This window comes from Cardiocondyla obscurior, linkage group LG03 (assembly GCF_019399895.1).
Source record: "Cardiocondyla obscurior isolate alpha-2009 linkage group LG03, Cobs3.1, whole genome shotgun sequence".
Classification (NCBI taxonomy): Eukaryota; Metazoa; Arthropoda; class Insecta; order Hymenoptera; family Formicidae; genus Cardiocondyla; species Cardiocondyla obscurior.
Window position 1 is genome coordinate 3,210,558 of NC_091866.1, and position 19,648 is coordinate 3,230,205.

General features: G+C 37.5%; 2 protein-coding genes across 3 annotated transcripts in view; one reads left to right on the forward strand and one right to left on the reverse strand.

The window, feature by feature from the left end:
- The window catches only part of Cv-2 (crossveinless 2), a 30,032-nt gene extending 26,356 nt beyond the window's left edge, over nt 1-3,676 (forward strand). The window contains exon 11 of the mRNA XM_070654043.1: nt 78-3,676. Coding sequence (XP_070510144.1) covers nt 78-333 — 256 coding nt within the window. The 3' untranslated portion in view covers nt 334-3,676. The remainder of the gene's footprint in view (nt 1-77) is intronic.
- Nucleotides 3,677-4,065: 389 nt separating this feature from the next.
- Nucleotides 4,066-19,648, reverse strand: part of Pkc53e (Protein C kinase 53E) — a 46,215-nt gene continuing 30,632 nt past the window's right edge. Inside the window, exons 4-14 of one of the 2 annotated variants that reach the window (XM_070654040.1) lie at nt 16,241-16,349; nt 11,446-11,574; nt 10,243-10,396; nt 9,599-9,827; nt 9,288-9,419; nt 9,037-9,210; nt 8,464-8,555; nt 7,835-8,036; nt 7,142-7,330; nt 6,835-6,975; nt 4,066-6,766 (exon numbers count right to left, since the gene is read on the reverse strand). In XM_070654040.1, the coding sequence (XP_070510141.1) occupies nt 6,614-6,766; nt 6,835-6,975; nt 7,142-7,330; nt 7,835-8,036; nt 8,464-8,555; nt 9,037-9,210; nt 9,288-9,419; nt 9,599-9,827; nt 10,243-10,396; nt 11,446-11,574; nt 16,241-16,349 (1,704 nt within the window). In that variant the 3' untranslated portion in view covers nt 4,066-6,613. The remainder of the gene's footprint in view (nt 6,767-6,834; nt 6,976-7,141; nt 7,331-7,834; nt 8,037-8,463; nt 8,556-9,036; nt 9,211-9,287; nt 9,420-9,598; nt 9,828-10,242; nt 10,397-11,445; nt 11,575-16,240; nt 16,350-19,648) is intronic. The other variant, XM_070654039.1, reaches the window with a different exon arrangement.

Below are 19,648 nucleotides of genomic sequence, written 5' to 3' on the forward strand. Positions count from 1 at the left end.
ACTTAATATTATTCTTTTTTTTTTTTGTTTGCACCGTTTATCGCGACGTTAACAATTTAATATCTCTATGATTGCAGATTGTGTAATCGACTGAAATCGCAGATCTTCTACCCCTGTCACAAGAAAGTGAATCCGGCGATGTACTATAAAGCCTGCCTCCAAGATATGTGCGAGTGCCCGACTCAGCACTGCTATTGCGAATCTTTCATGGCGTACGCGCATCAATGCAAGCGACTCGACATCCCGCTGCCGCACTGGCGGAAAGCCACGAGGTGTCGAACCGTTTGGGACCAGCCGATAAGTCCGACGAATTTCGCTCGCCGCTTAGATTAATCGTGCACTTCGTTTACCGCCACGTCCGGTCTCTAAAATCGATTTCGAGAGACACGCAGCGCGAGAACGGCCACATCGGAACTTTGTGCACATTTTACGCATGCATTTAGAGAATTCATTATATATATTCCATCGCCCTCCCCATTTCCTCGTTCCTATTCGAGACAATAACATTTTAGCGAACAATGACAAAAAAGACACGATGCTGAAATGCGGCTTAAATTTATGCGCGTTTACTTCTGTACATAGCCTTGTATCAAAACACGCGCGCGAGACGGTCCAAAAATACTAAGTTCTTTCTGAAATTCGGGACCGATTTCTCTAATCAAATTTCTCATCGCACGGGATAAAAGCTGCCGATTAAATACTCAATACGCAAATAAGAAAAAAAGAAAAAAAAGAAAAAAAAAGAAAACCTGGCAGTCTTTTTATTACTCTACGACATATAACGCGAGGGATATAATGCAAAATAAGTATTCATAGATGCTTATTTATTCGCGGAGCAACGTAACGCACGCGGCACTCATAAGTCTACCTCTATAATGAGAAACGGCAATAGATTGTTAATGCGATAGAAAATGTTTCGCTGCTCGGGCCGCTAAATGTAGTACGAACGATTATACGCATATCGGCCGGCACTCTGTCGGAATATAATCGCGCTCTTGTATCACAATTGACGTATGTAACTGTTAACAATGATGAGGCATAAAATAGTTGAAAATTCCCTCCCGACTTTACGAGCCGCCAGCTTACGTCTCCTCTTTGACATTCTTCGCAATGTTATCTTTCTATTCCCAAGAGCTCCTTCTGTCTGCGAGAGAGCGCGCTGGCCGGACGCGGCGGAGTGCTCGGCGAGAATCTACTAGTCACCACTTCGTATCAATATGCATTAACGGTAAGTTCCTGTGCCCTCCTCCCCGTCCCCACCCCCCACCCCATGTTAATAACGTCGAATAATGCCTAGGGACGCACTCGAGACGGAGTAGCACTCTCGCAATCATTTTTGAAAGGGAAAATTTGAAATGTATCAATGATATTTCGTACAATCTTGCGTTTTTGGCTCTCAAGTGTAGTATGACTTAACTCGCGTCAGATAATATGTTTTATTTTATTTTATTTTTATATTTTTTCTCAAAACCCTCGTGTACTTTTCGTTACCGCGACACTTAAGCAAAGTTTTAAGTTGATTTCTGAAATTACTTTTTCCACGTCTGATTATTGTTTTATTCTTATAGCGAATTTTTTCAGTCAGACTCCGACTCAAGTGTCTCTAGTAGCAACTGTTCGTCGACGCGGAACGGCGGCGATTTCGCGCTCATTCGTACGGAAATCTCTCACGTGGATCACAGCAGCACGAGTACGCAGCTATGACGCCCGGAAATATGGATCTCGCACGTGTGTATGTGTTGTGTATATCTGCGATTTAACGCGAAATCCCGTAGATCCGAGAAGAAGCATTGCGAGTCAGGCTAGAATCGTGCGAATAATCGAAGGAATGGATTTTGTGTCGCGCATAGTGTATCACAAAGGTATCAAAATCCACAATTAACGGCTAAATTAAAACTTAGCGCGGTTCCATCCTGAATTTTTACATTTTAGATGTAGATTCGTAATTACGTCGTTACGAATCCATAATGACATGCCTAGTTTTAGAATCGCCCACGCATATGTGGGCCTGCCGAATTATTATCGTTATATGATTAATCAAAATTAATGTGGCGCATCGTAATTGACAAAAGAAAAAAAAAACAAAAAAAAATGTACCGTCGTTAATAATGCAATCTCATAATTATCATTGACATTAATTGTAAACGATGGTTTATGAATTTTAAATGTACTTCGTGTAGAGGCTTATGTACGACTTTGCCCAAAATGAAGGGAACGAGACTCTATCAAACAGTGGGCACGTCCCGAGTTAAAAAAAAAAAAATAATAAAAACCTCTCGGTATGCTTGAATTCGTGAGGACGACTTTATAATTAACAGCAGATGACGATGTAATGTTTCGGAATACCGTGCAGTATTTCGGCCGATGAGCAGGCTCGCGGCATAGCGTGTACGTTGAAAGGCTGATAAGGCGTTTGCTGCTGCTATCGCTATATCTGTCTTTCAGCGTACATCCCCAATTTAACGCAATCGATTGATTATATGTATATGTATGTAAACATATAAGTATGTATGGTTTCGCGGATCTTTGGATCCACAGATCTGTAACGCCTGGACCCGCAATCAATATTTTACCCGTGCATTTTTTCGCGAATATCCGATTGAGTTCAGTTGAATGATTCAACGAGTCTAATTGATGAATTTATATGTCTGAGATCTTTCAAATTCTCATTTCCCGAGAATCTTTAAACTCGTATTCGTAAACTAATTTTCTAAACGCGCTGGATTTTTTTTTCTTTTTTTTTTTAATTCTCGGACTTGCAATTTTCACGAATATTATTTTTAAATCCGCGGCTGTAGATCTCAACCTAGATCCCTTGTTTTACAGATCCTTGGATTCAAAAGCCCGCAGGTTTATCAGACTCTTACATTTTCGTCATGTAGAATTAGGAAGTATCATTTTCCCCTTTCGTCTTCGACGAACAATTTTTTTTATATTATGTCTACAACGCATATCTAAGTAGTGTGTAACGTAAACGTTTATATGTACTTTAGTTTTTAGCAAAGCGTTTACAATTGTACATAGAAAGACACGATTATTAACGATAAGCGAGCAAGCATATTTTCTAATAATGTGCTACTTGTTGCGAGTTTGTCAATTCTTAATTTTTCTAAGAAAAAAGTCTGCATTGTTACTTACCGATTAACAGTCGAAGTCGTCTTGATAACGGGCTAGTCTTCAAACTCACAAGACGCTTCACGAAAATCTTGAGAAAAGTTCGCAATAGTCTGTAGAAACGGAAAGTGTGTAATGTCGGCCGACAATCAAAGACGACAGACGCGAAACAGAAAATTATAGAGCGATATCACTGTAATCGCGAACGGATTCACTTCGACGGTCGATTCCTCGGCGAGTGTTCGTCCCAGGGATTCGTTACAAATTAAAATATTGTATCCACGACACTGATTAACGCGTTAATTACCGAAAATTACACTCTGATCGATGCCGCGATCGATGAACCGTGCGCGCGCGTTCTGATCTCCAAGAAGAATCTAAAAGCAAATGGCCGACCTATTAGTGCTGCCAACTAGCGCAGTTGTGCGCGAAATTTTAAAGCAACTAAATTTCACAAACGTGCGTGTTAAATTAATTTGCGTCGGATTAACAAATGGATTTTTTTCAAGAGACATTTATAAAACTAGAAAAAATATCTTATTAAATATCTATGTACAGAAAAGCGCCATCGTATTGTCTGTCTCTTTTATTTTCCTTCTCTTGTTGACTTTCTTTCTTTGTTTAAACCACAATTTCTTTCTTTTCTTTTTTTTTTTCTCATAGATATATGCATTATTGCGGCTTAATAGCTATTTTCGTTGATACCTTTTTATAATCTGTAACAAAAAAAAAAAAAAGTTAGAAAAAGAAGAGAAGTAACAGCCTCCTCCTCACAAATTCCAAATTCTTTTTTGTTAAATACAAAAATAAATTACAGTAACAGATTGCGCAATTCCGCGCAGAAGTATTTCAAGTCCTCACAGATAAAATAACAATCCTATTTATCGTTTTCTTATCGCAAAGAACGGTCGGGTTTTCATGCCTGTGGATATGAAATTGGTACATATCTCATTTTGACGGATGCAGAAATTTTTTTTATTACGTTTCTCAAAGTTATAATATCGTGAGTAAGCGAAAAATTGTATCGTAACATCCGAAGACGTGAACAAATGCGGCAAAACGCAGGATGTGCAAAGAGCTAGTATGCCAACTACCACATTGACTTACACAATAATATAATCCGTATATAATAGAACAATGTAAATTATAATTAGCAACATACACACTATGAAAGAACGTACGACAATCCTGAAAATTTATTCTTTACTCAAAAAGAAAAATTAAAAAAAACTGGAATAAAAAATAGAATACGAGCTTCTTAAATTTTCATTTTTACACATGTATCGGAGAATTCGGCGAGCGACTGTCTTTCTATCCCCCGATTTACATTGTAAAAACTTATAGAGATTAAAGAACATGATTATTTTATAATTATAAATCTTCGAAGCGCAGAAGAGTTTTAATATTATCTTTTTACCTTGGCACTTTCGTAACTTGTTACAATCATATTAATTGCAGCTACGTCATATGAATAATCGAAAGAGCCGCTCGCCGAGTTACCAATATCAGGTGTATAAAAATACAGGAAAAGCTTACGTCGGGTTCGTAGATTACATTTACATTAATTATAATTAATTGATTCGCGCATTAATCGATAATAATTATCATGTTATTGACAGTCGCTGCGTTGGCGCTGGCACGCACATTACAATTATTGATACAAAAAAAAAAGAAAAAGAAACAAAAGGATTAAGAAGGAAATTATCGCACGAACATGTTATCTTTATGTACTCGTACTAAGTCTTTCTAAATTTCCTCTGATGATCCTTGGACAAATCGGAGGTGTCTGTAAGAAGATGCGCATCCGAATAATTAGAAACATGCGCGAGGAAAGCGCTAAGTGGATCAAGGCGCTATCCTTGATCCTTTCGATTGTCAAGTAATACAAATTAATCATTTGCACACAAATGTTTTCTTCTATATATTAAAAACACGTCTCTCCAGAAAAAGGATTTTCAGAATATAATGATTCACGTCTCGTAAAACGATAAAGTTCATTCAGGCATGATGCAAGAAACTTCATGTAATTGTAGAGAATTGTGAGTTAATCGCAAGTAGTATTCCTTTATTTTATCTCGCGTAAAACGTTAACATGTCGAATAATATCGCATAGTGTAATATTACATCAGCGAGGAGTGCGTAAAACTTTATGCGCCAGCAGGCTCATGCTTGTATTGTCGATCCTCCTGGTATAAACACAAAATTGTGTTACACGATTCCTGCTTTTGTTTTATTCGATGTGGTGATTGCTTCGTTTGTTATTGGCATCAGGCCACGATCGACTCAGCGCACCCTCGGCTCGCATCGTAAAACGTTCCGTCATTATTTACTAATACAATGTATACGAGTTTATCGAGCATGATACCTGTAATCGTATCCGCATTTCTATCAAAGAATGGAGAAAAAACTAGAAAAGACACTTCAGACTCGTGCTTTAGCAATGAATCAAAGAGAAAGGAAAAAGAAAAGCCGTACGTGGCTTGTGTTCGTTTGTATGTGTATGTGTGTGTGTATATATGTGTATTATTATACGTTGAATTATACATATATGCGCGTGAGTGTATACGTGTCAATATGAGAGTTGACTTCGACGTAGCACTAATAATAAATTCTTTATCCGTCGTGAGTCCGGAGAATCTAAGGACCCAGTTCTAACAATTGGCTACTTAAAAAGATTAAACTGACGAGAAGTGCAACATTAACGAAATATCGATAGAAATTTCTTAATGCATAATATATATTATTTATATATATTGTATTTAAATAATATATATTATTTATATTTATATATTTATATATAATATGTCATAATGATTTTGTATATATGTATATATGATCATATTCATCCACTCGCCTAATATATATATTTATATATATTTTTTTTTATTATATATACTCTGGAAGGCGACAGTAGAGAAACTACTGAAGTAAATGCATAGTAATAATATACGCAAAGAACGAAGACAATGATTTTGAAATTTCCCTTTTGCCAAACATATTACATTATTAATTTTCTTTTTATGGAGACCATATTTGTTTCTCCACGCGCGTTTCTCCGTTCATTAGCTTTGTCTTTTCTTTGCAACTATTCAGATTCAATCGATGAACCAGCATCTTATGCCGTATTCGGGTTATTTTTTTTTTTCTTATCTTTTATAGCGTAAATAATATGATAACATACGATTGGTAATCGCTTAGAAATATATCGAAGAACCTCGCGTAAAATTCTACTGAGATCGACCGTCTTACCGGCGCGTTCTCGCTCGTTTTTATCATGAAAATGTTATAGCTACAGATTCAAAGATAAGGAAATAGAGCGAGAGAAAGAAATTAATAGAGAGCGAAATATAAGGATGTGAGAGAGAGAAAGAGAGAGAGAGAGAGAGAGGGGGAGGGAGAGAGAAAAAGAGAGAGAGAGAAAGTCCTGAGTGATAACAAGGAAGATGGATGACGAGGAATGAAGTGAAGAATGGGTATAAGTCTAAGAAAAAATATTTGCTTAAACATGTTGCACGAACTCTGGATTGAGATACGAGAAACCCATAAATTCTGTCTGGTCCAAATTCATCATAAATAGCTTATCCGTGGGAGTGAGATCTGTCTTTTCCGAGGTGAACTGTTTGTCGAAATTACTGACATCTTTACGATGTTGCTGCATAAACAAAAATCAATTATTATAGATATTAAAAAAAAAAATTTAAGCACAACGGAAATACTTACAATTTTTGGCTTAAAAGGTGGTTGCACTTCGCGATTCTCTATCTTCTCCCAATCAATACGTCGGAAAAATGCGTGACTCCGCACGTCGTCTTCGCCACGCGATCCGCATCCCAATCTCTTGCTCGGGTTCTTTGTGAGAAACTGCAATTTTGCACGTAAGTCAGTTAAAACGTTAAATGTTGTGTCGGCCACTGAAAACTTTCAATTTTAGGCCCCGCCTTAATTGCACAAAAATTTTTTATACTCTCACGAGAAACAAAATAAAAATTAAGTTGGAAAGGTAACATAAGCACATAATCGTACGTACCGCTTTACAAACTTCTTTGGCTTCTTTAGACAGACTCTTCGGGTAACTGACATTATGGTCCGTAATCGCGGAAAAAAGTTCGTCCTCATCTTCGCCATCGAACGGTGGCTGACCTACTAACATCTCGTAGAGTAATACACCGTAAGCCCACCAATCCACGGATTTGCCGTAAGGTTGATACAAGATAATCTGTAGAGAAATGAGAAACTTTGACAGGTAAGACAATACCAAAATTTCACTTATTGAGCATGATAGAAAAAGCAAAAATGTACACGCGTATACAATGTACGTGCCTCTTGCGACATTTAAATTTAATTTATAGTAAAAGTTTTTTAATATAAATATTTTTTTCCAAATAAATTATTTTTTACAAAATTTTCCACAGAAGTTTAATTAATTTCAAATTAAACGATAGGTAATACTACATTACTTATTTTTGCTTTTAAAACTTAGTTTTATATATAGTATCCGCTATCGTTCAATTTAAAATTAATTATACTTCAGCGGAAAATTTTAATTTGAGACTTAGCTACTAGAATACGGAACGATGAAATTAGAAAAGTTGTAAGAGAAAATAATTTTCCTGCATGTTTCTATAAAAGAAAAACTGATTTGAAATTTCATTAAAAAACAATGTGTATCCATCATCGGTATTCTACAACATCTTCATACAAGTTTTACTTAAACATTTACCTCCGGTGCTATGTAATCAGGCGTACCGCAAAAGGTCTTGGTAGTTTTATCACCGGTAATGCCTTCTTTACACATGCCAAAGTCCGCAATTTTTATGTGACCATCCTGGTCCAACAAAACATTGTCGAGCTTGAGGTCGCGGTAGACGATGCCGCGCGAGTGTAAATAGAACAAGCCGATCGCAATCTCGGATGAGTAAAATCTGCAAAAGAAGCGATGCGTAAGACGCAAGGTTGGCATACATTTATTATCAACATCGATCGTGATTCTAGGAACGAGGTGAAACTGCGCTTAGGAACGCGGTAAATGCGGAATAAAATGATAAAACCGCGACATTACACACATTACGGACATAGTTAAGGAGCAAAAATTAAGGTCACGAAGAGAATGACGATAACGACGAAGCGAAGCTGCGCCGTGTACGTCTGCTTCGACGAGAGACACATCTCTCGGGTACAATCGGTTTTCATTTCGTATTCGGAACGTGTTCAGAAAGTTCGACAACGTGAATCGCTCGAGAGTTCTCGTCCTCGGCGTTCCCATGTCGTCTCTCACGGCGCTTTAATAGAGTTAAGGATATCGATCTGCAAGTTAAAGCGGAGCACGTTCATGAACACTAAAATACTCACACTGCCACCGGCTCTTTAAATTTGCCACACTGCTGTATTTGGTACATCAGATCGCCGCCGTTCACGTATTCCATCACGAAGTACAGGCGATCCTGAAGCAGAAAGCAGAGAGCGGATCTTTGTTAACCACAAGCAAGTGTTTCAGCTAATCTTTCATTGCGCTCCGATTCGTTCGTGTACGAGAAAACATATATACTCATTATTCAACATTTCCCATTGTAGGAATTTTAATAGAAAAGTTAACAAGAGTGGATTAATTTATTTTGATAACGTTTGAATCAAACTTTGAGAAGATAAATAGATAAGAGATTAACGCCTTTAGTAATTTAAAGTAGATTTTCATTTAATAGAATTCTCGTAGTTTAAAATTAAATATATTCAAAATGTTTTAATGTCTTTCCCTGTTTATAATTTATAATTGCGATAAAGATTTTAAATATATAAAAAAAAAAGAGGATAAAAATAATTATGGTTTAAAAGTATTATTTATAATTATTTCACCGATTCGAAATTGTATTCAGTCTTAATCTTAAATAAAAAAGTGCATGTAATTCGGAGGAAAAATGCTCTTACCATCGTCTGAAAACAAGAATGCAATTGCACCAAGAAGGGCGGTTTGTTTGAGAGTGCGAGAACGCGCTTCTCGACCATTGTGCATTCCACATCGTCGTCCTGGATAATGATGTCCTTCTTCAAGATTTTGATGGCGTACAATTCGTCAGTGCCCTTCCTCTCCGCCAGCAGGACCTTGAATTAATTGATTTCGTCAAGGTGCAAATAATAGCGAGGCGACACAACCCTTTCTTAAAATCATTAAGACTTACTTTACCAAAGCTGCCTTTACCAAGTACCATTAAGAAATTAAAGTCGCTAGCTCGTATCAGATCACTCTTGCCCATGTTGTGCGGCACATCCTTATCCTGGGCCGTATGTGTCTTTTTCGTCACCGAAGTTTTCTGAATCAAGTCAACGAAAAAAAGTAAAAACTCTGATATAAGCCGTGCAAAGATTGAGCAATCGTTATTAAATATATAAAATAATTATCTCGTTATTTTTATCAAAAAACATAATTTAAGAATTTTTTTTTTTTTTAATTAAATAATTACAAGTAGCATATTAGGCAAGAAATAAATACCCGCATTTTGGTTTTAAGCTCGGCAAGGTCAACGCCTTCCTCAGGAACAGGTACATTGTAGAACTCTCCTTCCTCTTGAGTGAGCAGCTTAAACCACCCACTTGCAGGTGCTTTAATGAGCTCCGATATGCCAAAGGACAGGGATCCCATAAAATCGTTTCTGGATGTTCGGTCCCAATCCCATACCTCGATCAATAGCCGCCTATCCTTATCCTCGGGTTTGAGATCGCTAATAGTAAAAGCAAGATTGCTAAGCGTGCCGCTTTATCTTACGGGACAGTAATCCTTACAATCTCCCCTAATTCAATCTCAAGATATGTCTCTCTCACTTCGGTGTCTTTATAATTTGTCAAAAACTAGAGAGTACGACAGAGAATTATTTGTGATTTATTTAGAAACTACTGTGAGGTTTATAAAAAATTGATAAAACAGTTAAGGATTTATTTTACGAGAACCGCAGAAATTCAGACACAACTCTTTTCAAATTCTTTGTGTTATCTTGATTGTGATTCTAAGTTACGTAATATTTAAACTCGTAACCAGCTTTGTTAAAAAAAAAAAAAAATTGAGTCTTTGAGAATAAATATCTAATTATCTGATGCAAATTTGATACTACATTAGTAAACAGGAAGATAAAGACTTACAAAATGATTGTCTCGTTCCATTCCGGATTTAAGCACGATTTGATTGTCTTTGTTTTCTTCTTCACGTTGTCCGAATCCGGGATCAGCTTCAACTTAACGTAAGGATCCGATAATCCATTCGGGTCCATCGGAATGAGATTTCGTCCCTCTCGCACTGTGAATTAACAAAACTAGATCTTTAAAAAGAAACTCGTAAAGAGAAAAAATGTGAAATAAATGCAAAGCAAACGTTTATCCGAGAAACAAATTTCATGTACAGATTACTTCGGAAAATAAGAATATTAATTATTAAACTCTCGTAAATGTATTATAAACAAACGTGTAAGACGCGCCGAGACTTACCAAATATTGTGCTAGCGATAAATTATCAAGTTGTAAGCTTTAAAACATATATGTACACCATTAAATTCTCTTATATTACTCGTAATTATGCAGTCGAAAAAATAATAGTAATTAAAGTTTACGAAATAGTAAAAATTGAGCCAAGTAAAATAAAGGTAACATTTAGAGCATCGGTCGACGTCATGGAAAAGCGGCAACAATCGGGCAATAATTAAATCTCTACATCTCCTTTTTAAATAGGAAAATGTAATTAATAATCCACTAGCTGTGACTAAGAAAAATGTAATTAAGAGAAGAGAGAGAAAGAGAGAAAAAAAAAATTGCGTTTTGTTTGCACGAAGAAATCCTTAATCCATTTAATCGCAAATTTTAATTAAACCTTGAGGACACGGCGGTAATATCCCGGTAACCCGGCAAGGTTCGCCACGAATAAGTGCGAAGAAACCTAATTTTCGAGATAATCGACAGGTGATAAGAGCTTAGAAGCAGCCGACACGCCACACGCCATTTCTCCACGATATTTATCGAGCCACTTGGCTACCGTGATACGCAAACGAGATGATATTGCACGAATGTCATTGTACTTTATAAGTTTATTACCACGTGTTGCGTAATCCGCACGTGAACGTGTTATCGTCACGTTTAAGGTACGCTATTATCATTCCAAGTAAATTTTGTACTACTTATTAATTTGCATAGATAAAGCGATTTCTCGATTTTACAAAGCAAAAGAAAAAAAAAGAAAAAAAAAATAGACGAAGCTCGGCATATAATTCAAGATAAAAAACATTGAGGGCGATAAAAGTGAAGAAAAAAAAAATCGTTAATTAATTAAAGTACAAGGTACAATTTTAAACCCACCTTCTATAGAGAGCTTGCTACCGGAACACGAGATGTGCAGGTGTATACGACCACGCCTTTCGGTGTGATCGCATCCGCATAGATTCGGTACACTTTCCTCGCATCTCTTGTGCACGTTCATGTCGCATGCTATATCATCAGATTATCATCGATTATATCATCGTTGACCATCGTCAATAATCCCTGCTTCTCTCAAATTTGCCACGGGAAGATTGGTTCGTTATCATTAATTTCCAGGCAACGAAATCGCAGCTGGCGCTCGAAATACCCGCGGGCAACCCCATCCGCCCTTTTTAAATATTTTTACATCAAGCTGCATTATTTCCAATATTTTAGAAGTTAAAAAGTTTTCGTGCGCAGCTGCGATTCACGCATTTGGGATTACGTACGCGTGGGGAGAATTTACAGACGAGAAAGATAAATGAATTATTTATTTCGAAAACGACGTATCGCGCTTTAAAAAAATTATTAAAAGAAAAGAAAAAAGAAAGAAAAAAAAAAGACCATAGAAAATTATTACGAGACCGTACATCGCGTAGAGATAAAAATGAAAAAGAGCTTTGCGGCAGACTGTTAGTAACGATTGGGTTTCTTGTTATTACAATCCCACGCGTACATATGTAAAATATTGTAATAGATCTCGCGTTATTTGACACACTGAGATCTCTACTAATGTAACGAAAGGTTCGCTATACAGATATCGTTACGTGTGTGGCTGTATAAATACATGTAAACGAAAAGCCAACTACGGATAACACGAATGATCATCACGCAAGTGGTCAACATCTAGTATGCAATCAGAGGGTCGCATGACTGTTAGAGAAGGGTGTACGATTACTTAAGTTTACGCGCTTAATACGTCAAGTCTACATGAATATGAATATATATAAATAAAATGTACAGCATGCACGAAGAAAACGCTGTCTGTATGTATGTGTATGTTTGTACGCGCGCGTATACATATGTATATAAATTCGTATGTATCGTGCATAAATGCGTAGAACGCGAAGGTACGTGCATACAGTAAAATTCTTCAATTTACATATAAATGCTGGTACGATATCGTCGTATTTTTCTGCACTGTCTTTATCCTCGGATATCCATTTTGTGGAATAAGTTTCAGAAAGCTACGTGAAATACGGTAAAAAGATGCTGGAAAAAAAAGAAAAAAAAAAAAAAAAAAAGAAAGAATAAAATTCAAAGTGAATTCTCTAATAACTGAACTACCGCTAGTGTACGCGTAACTAAATAAAGTAAACTTCATTGTTATACTTAAGGGTATTATTTTTTCAAACTTTTTACGTAAGTTTTAATTACCAAAGTAATTAGCGCTCGCGTTAAAAATGGCTACCTGACTCGAATGATGGTTTCTTTGAAAGTTGTCCGGTAACGTAGAGAAATAAATTTCAAAACTTGTTGGGAAAACTATCGATTTACGAGGAAATTAAAGCCGCGAGAGATCCCAATGGCGATACCTGGCAAATCTAATTAATTCCAATTAAAATGTATCATTAATTGAGAATTTCACTGTGTGCACGCCGCGCATGTATCCCATGTACAACTGCTGAAATCGTAACTTGTGTTACATCAATTACGTGATTATCTCACTTTAATAGGTATAATAATAATTACTCATCCAAGAAGGGTGCTGCGTTAAATGGCGTAATATGTACAACATCTATATGTGCATACGTGGATGGAAGATGCGTATGACGGCGCATCGATGGGTGTTGAACACCCGGTGAGATACACGCAGCGCGGGGTTAGAATGTGCCGGTGTGAATAAGCGACGAGTGAATAGGAGAAGAATGGAGAGTGGTATATTAAAATACATTTCTGCTACGCGCTTTTGTCTTCGGGGATGGGCACGAGGCGGCCGACCGTCCATACGACGGCGAGAACGAAGGAGGAGACCAAGCGGCGCGCAAGCAGCGATACGATGTAGTATGCAATACAGCCGTGTGATAACACAATCAAAAATGCACGAAGGTCAAAGGTATACCTACATAAGGCCGCCGTACAACGGCGATTAATATTCTATTACCGTTGAACGGGTATGAATTATATTTCAAGTAACACACTCGTTCGAGTCGTGATTGCGGTCGATCAGATGCTTTCCTCGATTAAATGTATGATCGTACGGAGGGTGTTTCGTGAGATCGAAGGGAGGTGGGTGGTCCCCGAACAGGGGGAGGATAAACGTATGACGTTACGAAAATGACGAGTATTCCATCGCGTCACGGGCATATGTATGCCCGTTTTCGCGTTCCACTCTCGCCGCGTGTAAAATTCACGGCGAGATACGTTAGTGTCGGCCAGGTGCCACGGTTTCTGTGTCAGTCGACGGTGTAATCGCGCATCTCGTCCGGAAACTTTCCCCACAGAGCTTGCGAGACGAGAGGCGACGAGGGTGGCGTGGTACAAACGAAAGTGAGGTGGCGGGGTATTCTCAACGACGGAAGAAACCGCTTCTTTCGAGTGCATCGAGAGGGATGATTATGCGATCTAAAGCCCGTGTAAAACTCGTAACCGCGAATGTCGAAGCACAAAAAGTGAACCACACTCGAGTGAAGGACCCTGGTTTTTAAAGTGAGATATCCCCGCAGACGTTCAGAGATAAGGTGTTGAACAGTCCGTATGAATTCCGTATTTTTCGCAATAATTTCGAATTTTAATTGAAAGAAACTTATTATTATTTTTTTTTTTTTACGAAGATAATATACTTGAAAGATAAAAATTAAATAATCGTTCAAACTCAATCAATTCTACTATTTATCAAAAGTGTGTTGGGGAGTTTTTTGCGGTTTTATCGCAAACAGCCGTCAATCAACTCGGTGTTATTTAGACGTATAAATATGCACCGCAACATGCGTGTTTGCGATGTACATTCAAATAAAGGTGTAATAGCCGTATCGGAATTCAAAACCGGCTTGTTGACAATCCTGTACACGACAAAAGCAATGAAAAAGTATCGTTGGTATTTTTTTAGCTGAAAAGTCGGGTGATACACGCGATATTGCTTCGAGGCGTTAGCTAAATGATGCACGTTTTGTGAAATTTATTCGACTTTCGACAGTCGTAACGACACAAAGGCCGTCGCAGTCGTGAAAACGAGAAACTAGAGAGAAACTCGCCAAAATAGAGAACGGCGCGAGTGGCACTATTGTATAATTGCTGAACATTCTAACGCAATTTCTGTTTCACAAAGTAAAGTTATATTTTAACATATATTAAAAATACTTGCATAACTTTTTAAAATGCTTTTAGAAAACGGAAAAATTTTTTTACAAAATTTGGAAACGCGAGAAAAATATCGATATTAATTAAATTATTTTAATTATTATTGCGCGATAGAAAATATTTTTTAAAGTTCGTCAAAGGTACTTAAAAAAAAAAAGAATTTATTTCACAACTTTGCCTTACTCGATTTCGCTTTGGATTTGACCAAATGTCACCGATTCGGAAATGTAAATTGTGCCTCGCGGCATTCGTTTGGATAAGGTGTTTGACAGAGCATCAAGACGTCGTTGAGCAAACTATCCTTGGACACGCGATCCTGAATTTGCGTGATACAGGTGCGAAACGTCGAGGAAACGAAATTTTGAGCCACCTGATCCATGTATTTCCAATGTTCCTTTCTCTCGGGGGTTTCACGAGCGACGAAGGAAATTCAACGAGCATTTGTTACTTCTTAAGTCGATAGCATCCCACCTGGATTTAACTCTACATCTATTTCCGTCCAATATCCCAGAGCGACCCTTCGATCAATTCCTTCGACGCATTTTTCTAATCAAATCCCTCGTATTTTTAATTAAGATAATACATCGCGTCAACTATTAATAAACCCGCGTGGATTAAAAATTTTACGAAAAGAATTGTCGCAGCGAGGAATAAAAAATTGTTTCGTCTACGATAAAAACGCGACAAAAAATTTTTTTAACTTATAGATTAGAAAGTTTGCGTTAACAACGATCTATTATATTATAGTGTTAGAATTATAAGAGTATCTATTCTTTTCGTACTGCGCTAAATTAGCCGCGATTGCTATAATATAAAGTAGTTTAACGCATCATAAGATAAAAGCAACGGAGGGAACTTAATTGTCAAGTATTTTTATTTTTTTATTTTATTTTATTTTATTTTTTTTTATTCCTCGCAAACGCTCGCGGCTCCATGATCTGGAAAGCCTGTAACTGGGTCTCCGAATAAGTGCACGAAACGAGCGCAACGAGATGAAGCGCAATACCGATATGTTAGTTATTAATAGAGCGGTATAACGAATTATCTGTTCGCACCGTCGATGGATTTTCGATATTCTTTTTTATCGGCATTTCTCGCTTTGCCCTCCATAATAACCAATATCTACCATCCATTAAACCGTAACGCGATTGTTCTTTCACCGCGTAACGCTATCTATAATGCAAACATCCCGCCTTCATCGCCTTTATTCATAAATTATTAAATTAATTAAATATATATATATATATATTAAATTTCTTACGCAGTATTTATTACGTCAACAAAGGAGGGGAGGCATTCGCTATCTAATATCTCGGGGGTAAGATCGATATCCGAAATTTCGGCCTACCCTCGTCAAATCGATCATCTTGTCGGGATAGATATTCAGACAAGCCAAATGGTCAAATTCCTGTGAAACTATGACGGGAATTAATGGTAATGGTGGCGGAACGGGATTAATGTGCGATATATCTGACTGTTTGATGGGTTTGACGTGTCGTTGTCGCGCGGTTTGATTTTTTTTTGTTTGTTTTTTTTTTCTTAGCTTTTTAACTACCTGAACACTTGAGTCCCTGATGGGCGATACCGTGAAGCATCGAGCCGCAGTGGTCGCAGAAGGTCGGCGTCAGGTACGTGAAAACCTCCCATTTGTGCTTTTGGCTCGCCTGGGAACAAGAAATAGGGGCCCGGAGAAGCCCGGTCCTTCATTTGTGATCTGTTCCTGTGTGGCGGAGAAATCGAGACGGACGGTAGCAGTGCGCCGATCAATACCTCAAAACGGGAATCCAGCTCCGGGAAAAAAAACATTAAACCTATTCTCTAATTTCCCTTTCCCTTTTAAATCCTAAAAAAACTTGCCGTTAATTCCCTTTTAATTATTTTTTCTCTCTCTTTTTTTTCTTTTTTTTTTTACTATCTCTTCCCATAAGCTGAGGTGAGGCAGAAGCAACAAGAGGGAAATACGTGCACGTGGATCACGTGATGATAAACATTAAGGATAATAAGGTGGCGCACGTGGTTTGCGATGAACGTCGCTAATGAGAATGTGTCGCACAGGTGCAACTGGACCCCTCTCACAAAGTTCGATTCGCCCATAAGTTTTGACATAATTCACCAAATCCAGACATTCCGTATGCGCGAAGTTCCTAATCAGCACATCAAGCAAACATTTTCTTCGTTCGGACAGTAGAATAATTTCACTGCTTGCAATTCGACAAATCGAAAGAGGACTTTCGCTTTGTCTTTAACACGAACAGAACCTGGCGCAGTGCAGACAATGAACGAAAAATAAACCATTCCTGTGTATCGTGTTGTAGAGAATTGATCTCTTGGCCGTTTTCGTAATTCCTAAGAAACAAAGCTTCCCTATCTGCACGAAGAAAAGTGCAGTTTTTTTTTTCGTAATTAAATAACAAGAAGAAAACAACGCAATAACGCACACAGTGTCGTACGAAAATTTCCTAACAAGATATTACTTATGAAGTCCTGAAAGGTTGTGCGCAACTCGAGGCGTGCACGACGGTCGATTGGAAATTTGTCGTTACTATGAATATTTTCCCTCGCATAAAAGACTATAAAAATCGGTTTCACGAGACATCGACGTGGGCAGACTATCACCAGTTATTATCGAGCCTGTATGGTCAATAGTGGCGTTATTCTTGGACCCCGATGCAGGAAAGGCTTTCACTCAAAGCTCTCAAAAGAACATCAGTGGAAAAATACAACGTTGACTGCAACCAATATCTATCAACGATAACATCTACAAAAGTACTCAATTAAACATTCTAAACGAATTCTCGCGTAAAATCTTATTAATAGCTTTCAACCTTTAAAATAATTAAAAAAAAAAAATATAGCGCGTATCTCTTTGAGTTTCTCAAAAAAAAAATTTATTACTCGAGAGAAGAATAACCAGCAAATAACATACATTTATACCATTGGATAACATTTTGTTTCTTCTTTTCCGTCGTGTGTAAAAGACAAATAGAAATGATTGTAGTTTGATTTCAGGATGCATCGAACGATAAATTTTTCCGTGACCTCTTTTTCACGACGTGGAAATAGTACAAATAAAAATTTACCATCCAAGTAATACGAGATCTTTTATAAGCTACCAATTTCTACGAATTGCCCGCAAAATTTAATTCAATAGCATTTGTACGGAGGTTCCTTTAAGAAGAGATAATGTTCTCTTTTTCGTGACGTACAAAGGACCTTTGCGCAACACGGTTCAAGCCCGCTCACTTCCGTTTCCCTAGCCTCTTCCTCCGGACGGTGGACTCAACCGTTTAATTAATTTCCCCGCCAGTCTTTTGCCCTTCTCCATCCCCCTTCTCTTCGCGTCCTAGACGTCAGCTCGTCTCGGAAAATCCCTTACTGGTATTTTCCGTAAAAGGCTAGAACCTTTGTCACAGCCTTACGAACGCATCTAACGCGAATATCGCCTAAATGCACCTGGGGTATCTTCGTTAAAACTCTAGTCTCTCCGCCTTGCAGCCCTTAATCATAATTTAATTTGAAAATAAAATTATTAGCGTAGAGAAGCGTAGGAGCTTCGCAGAATTTATATAACTCGAATTACGTTCGCCCTGCCGTACAATAAAATCGTATGCTCGAATATGGCATTTAAATGAACATTAAAATCCGTGTGATATAAAAGCACAATTGAATAAAGTAAGAGTACGCAGCGCGTTCCTGACGTTTAAAAATTGTAGACTTCAAAATTGAATTACAAGCGGCGGCAGCGTGCACTAAAACTGCTCTCTAACTTTGTCAAGAAGTTCCGTACTCCTTATTTGATCTTTTCCGTTTAAAATTGTACGAATAATGTTTTTCTTTCTTTTTTCTTTTTTTTAAATCCGACAAACGTAAATCTTTCACGACGTACAACGTCAAAAATAATAAACTCTATTTTTGTAAAAATCTTTTCTGCATCTATTCATAAATATTATTTTCATGTTTACACAAACTTATTTATTATATTACCATTTATTTTTAGACAATTATTATACGGCTCTGATAAAAATATATGGCAGAGACGTCACTACCCATCCTATTGTCCTTTAAAACGCGTTCTACGTAAAAGAATAAAAATATTTGCTGGCATTAAGTGTCCCTCGTTGCGATAAAATTTATTTGAAGCTGAGGCAAAATTTCGATTGCACAATTGCCCGTTCCAACAATGAAAAAAAAATATAAAAAATTCTCGTAACGAAAATAATTCTAAGGAATCTATTCGCCGAGCACTTTCAGCAATCTAAAAAGTTCTAGCCGCGAAAATATGAAACAAAGGTACGAAAAAAAAGAAAAAAAAAAAAAAATAAAAATTTAGCGAGGAAAGTATTGTTTTCATTTTTTTTTCTCTCGTCGATGACAATAATAGCGATCATACGAACAGAACGTAGCTAAGAACGAAGGAAACTAGCAAGGCGGAGAATGAAGACGTTAAAAGGCACGATGTGCTGATGGATATCCTGGAAATGGCGTTTCAATTCACCCTTTCCCTGCGCGCTTTACCGTTTGGGTATTTTTTTTTTTTCAACCCCATTTCTATGCGACGTGGTAATTAAACCAGCGGCAACTGGACGACTTAAATGCGCAAATCGTCATGTTTATGCTAAGCATACTTAATTAGACAATCGCTCTCGTTAAAGACGCCTCTTAAAGCCCGCGCCTCTTAAGGGCCAGATTAATCGCGCCGCTTTTATCGCTACATCGACAGCGTAGAAAATTGCAGCTCGCGTGCCGCTGATCGCCGCGAAAAGATTAGCAGAACGCGATGGCTTTGCTCAACACGACGAAGAAATGATAAATGTGCCCGAGGAGCATGAAAGCGAATCACGTGAGATAATCTATACGAGAGAAAAAGCTAGCGACATAAAAATACCTATTGTACTTTATTCATTTATTCGCGCACATTGGAAACGTTTACTTCTACGTATTACGGATAGATCTTTTATCGAGA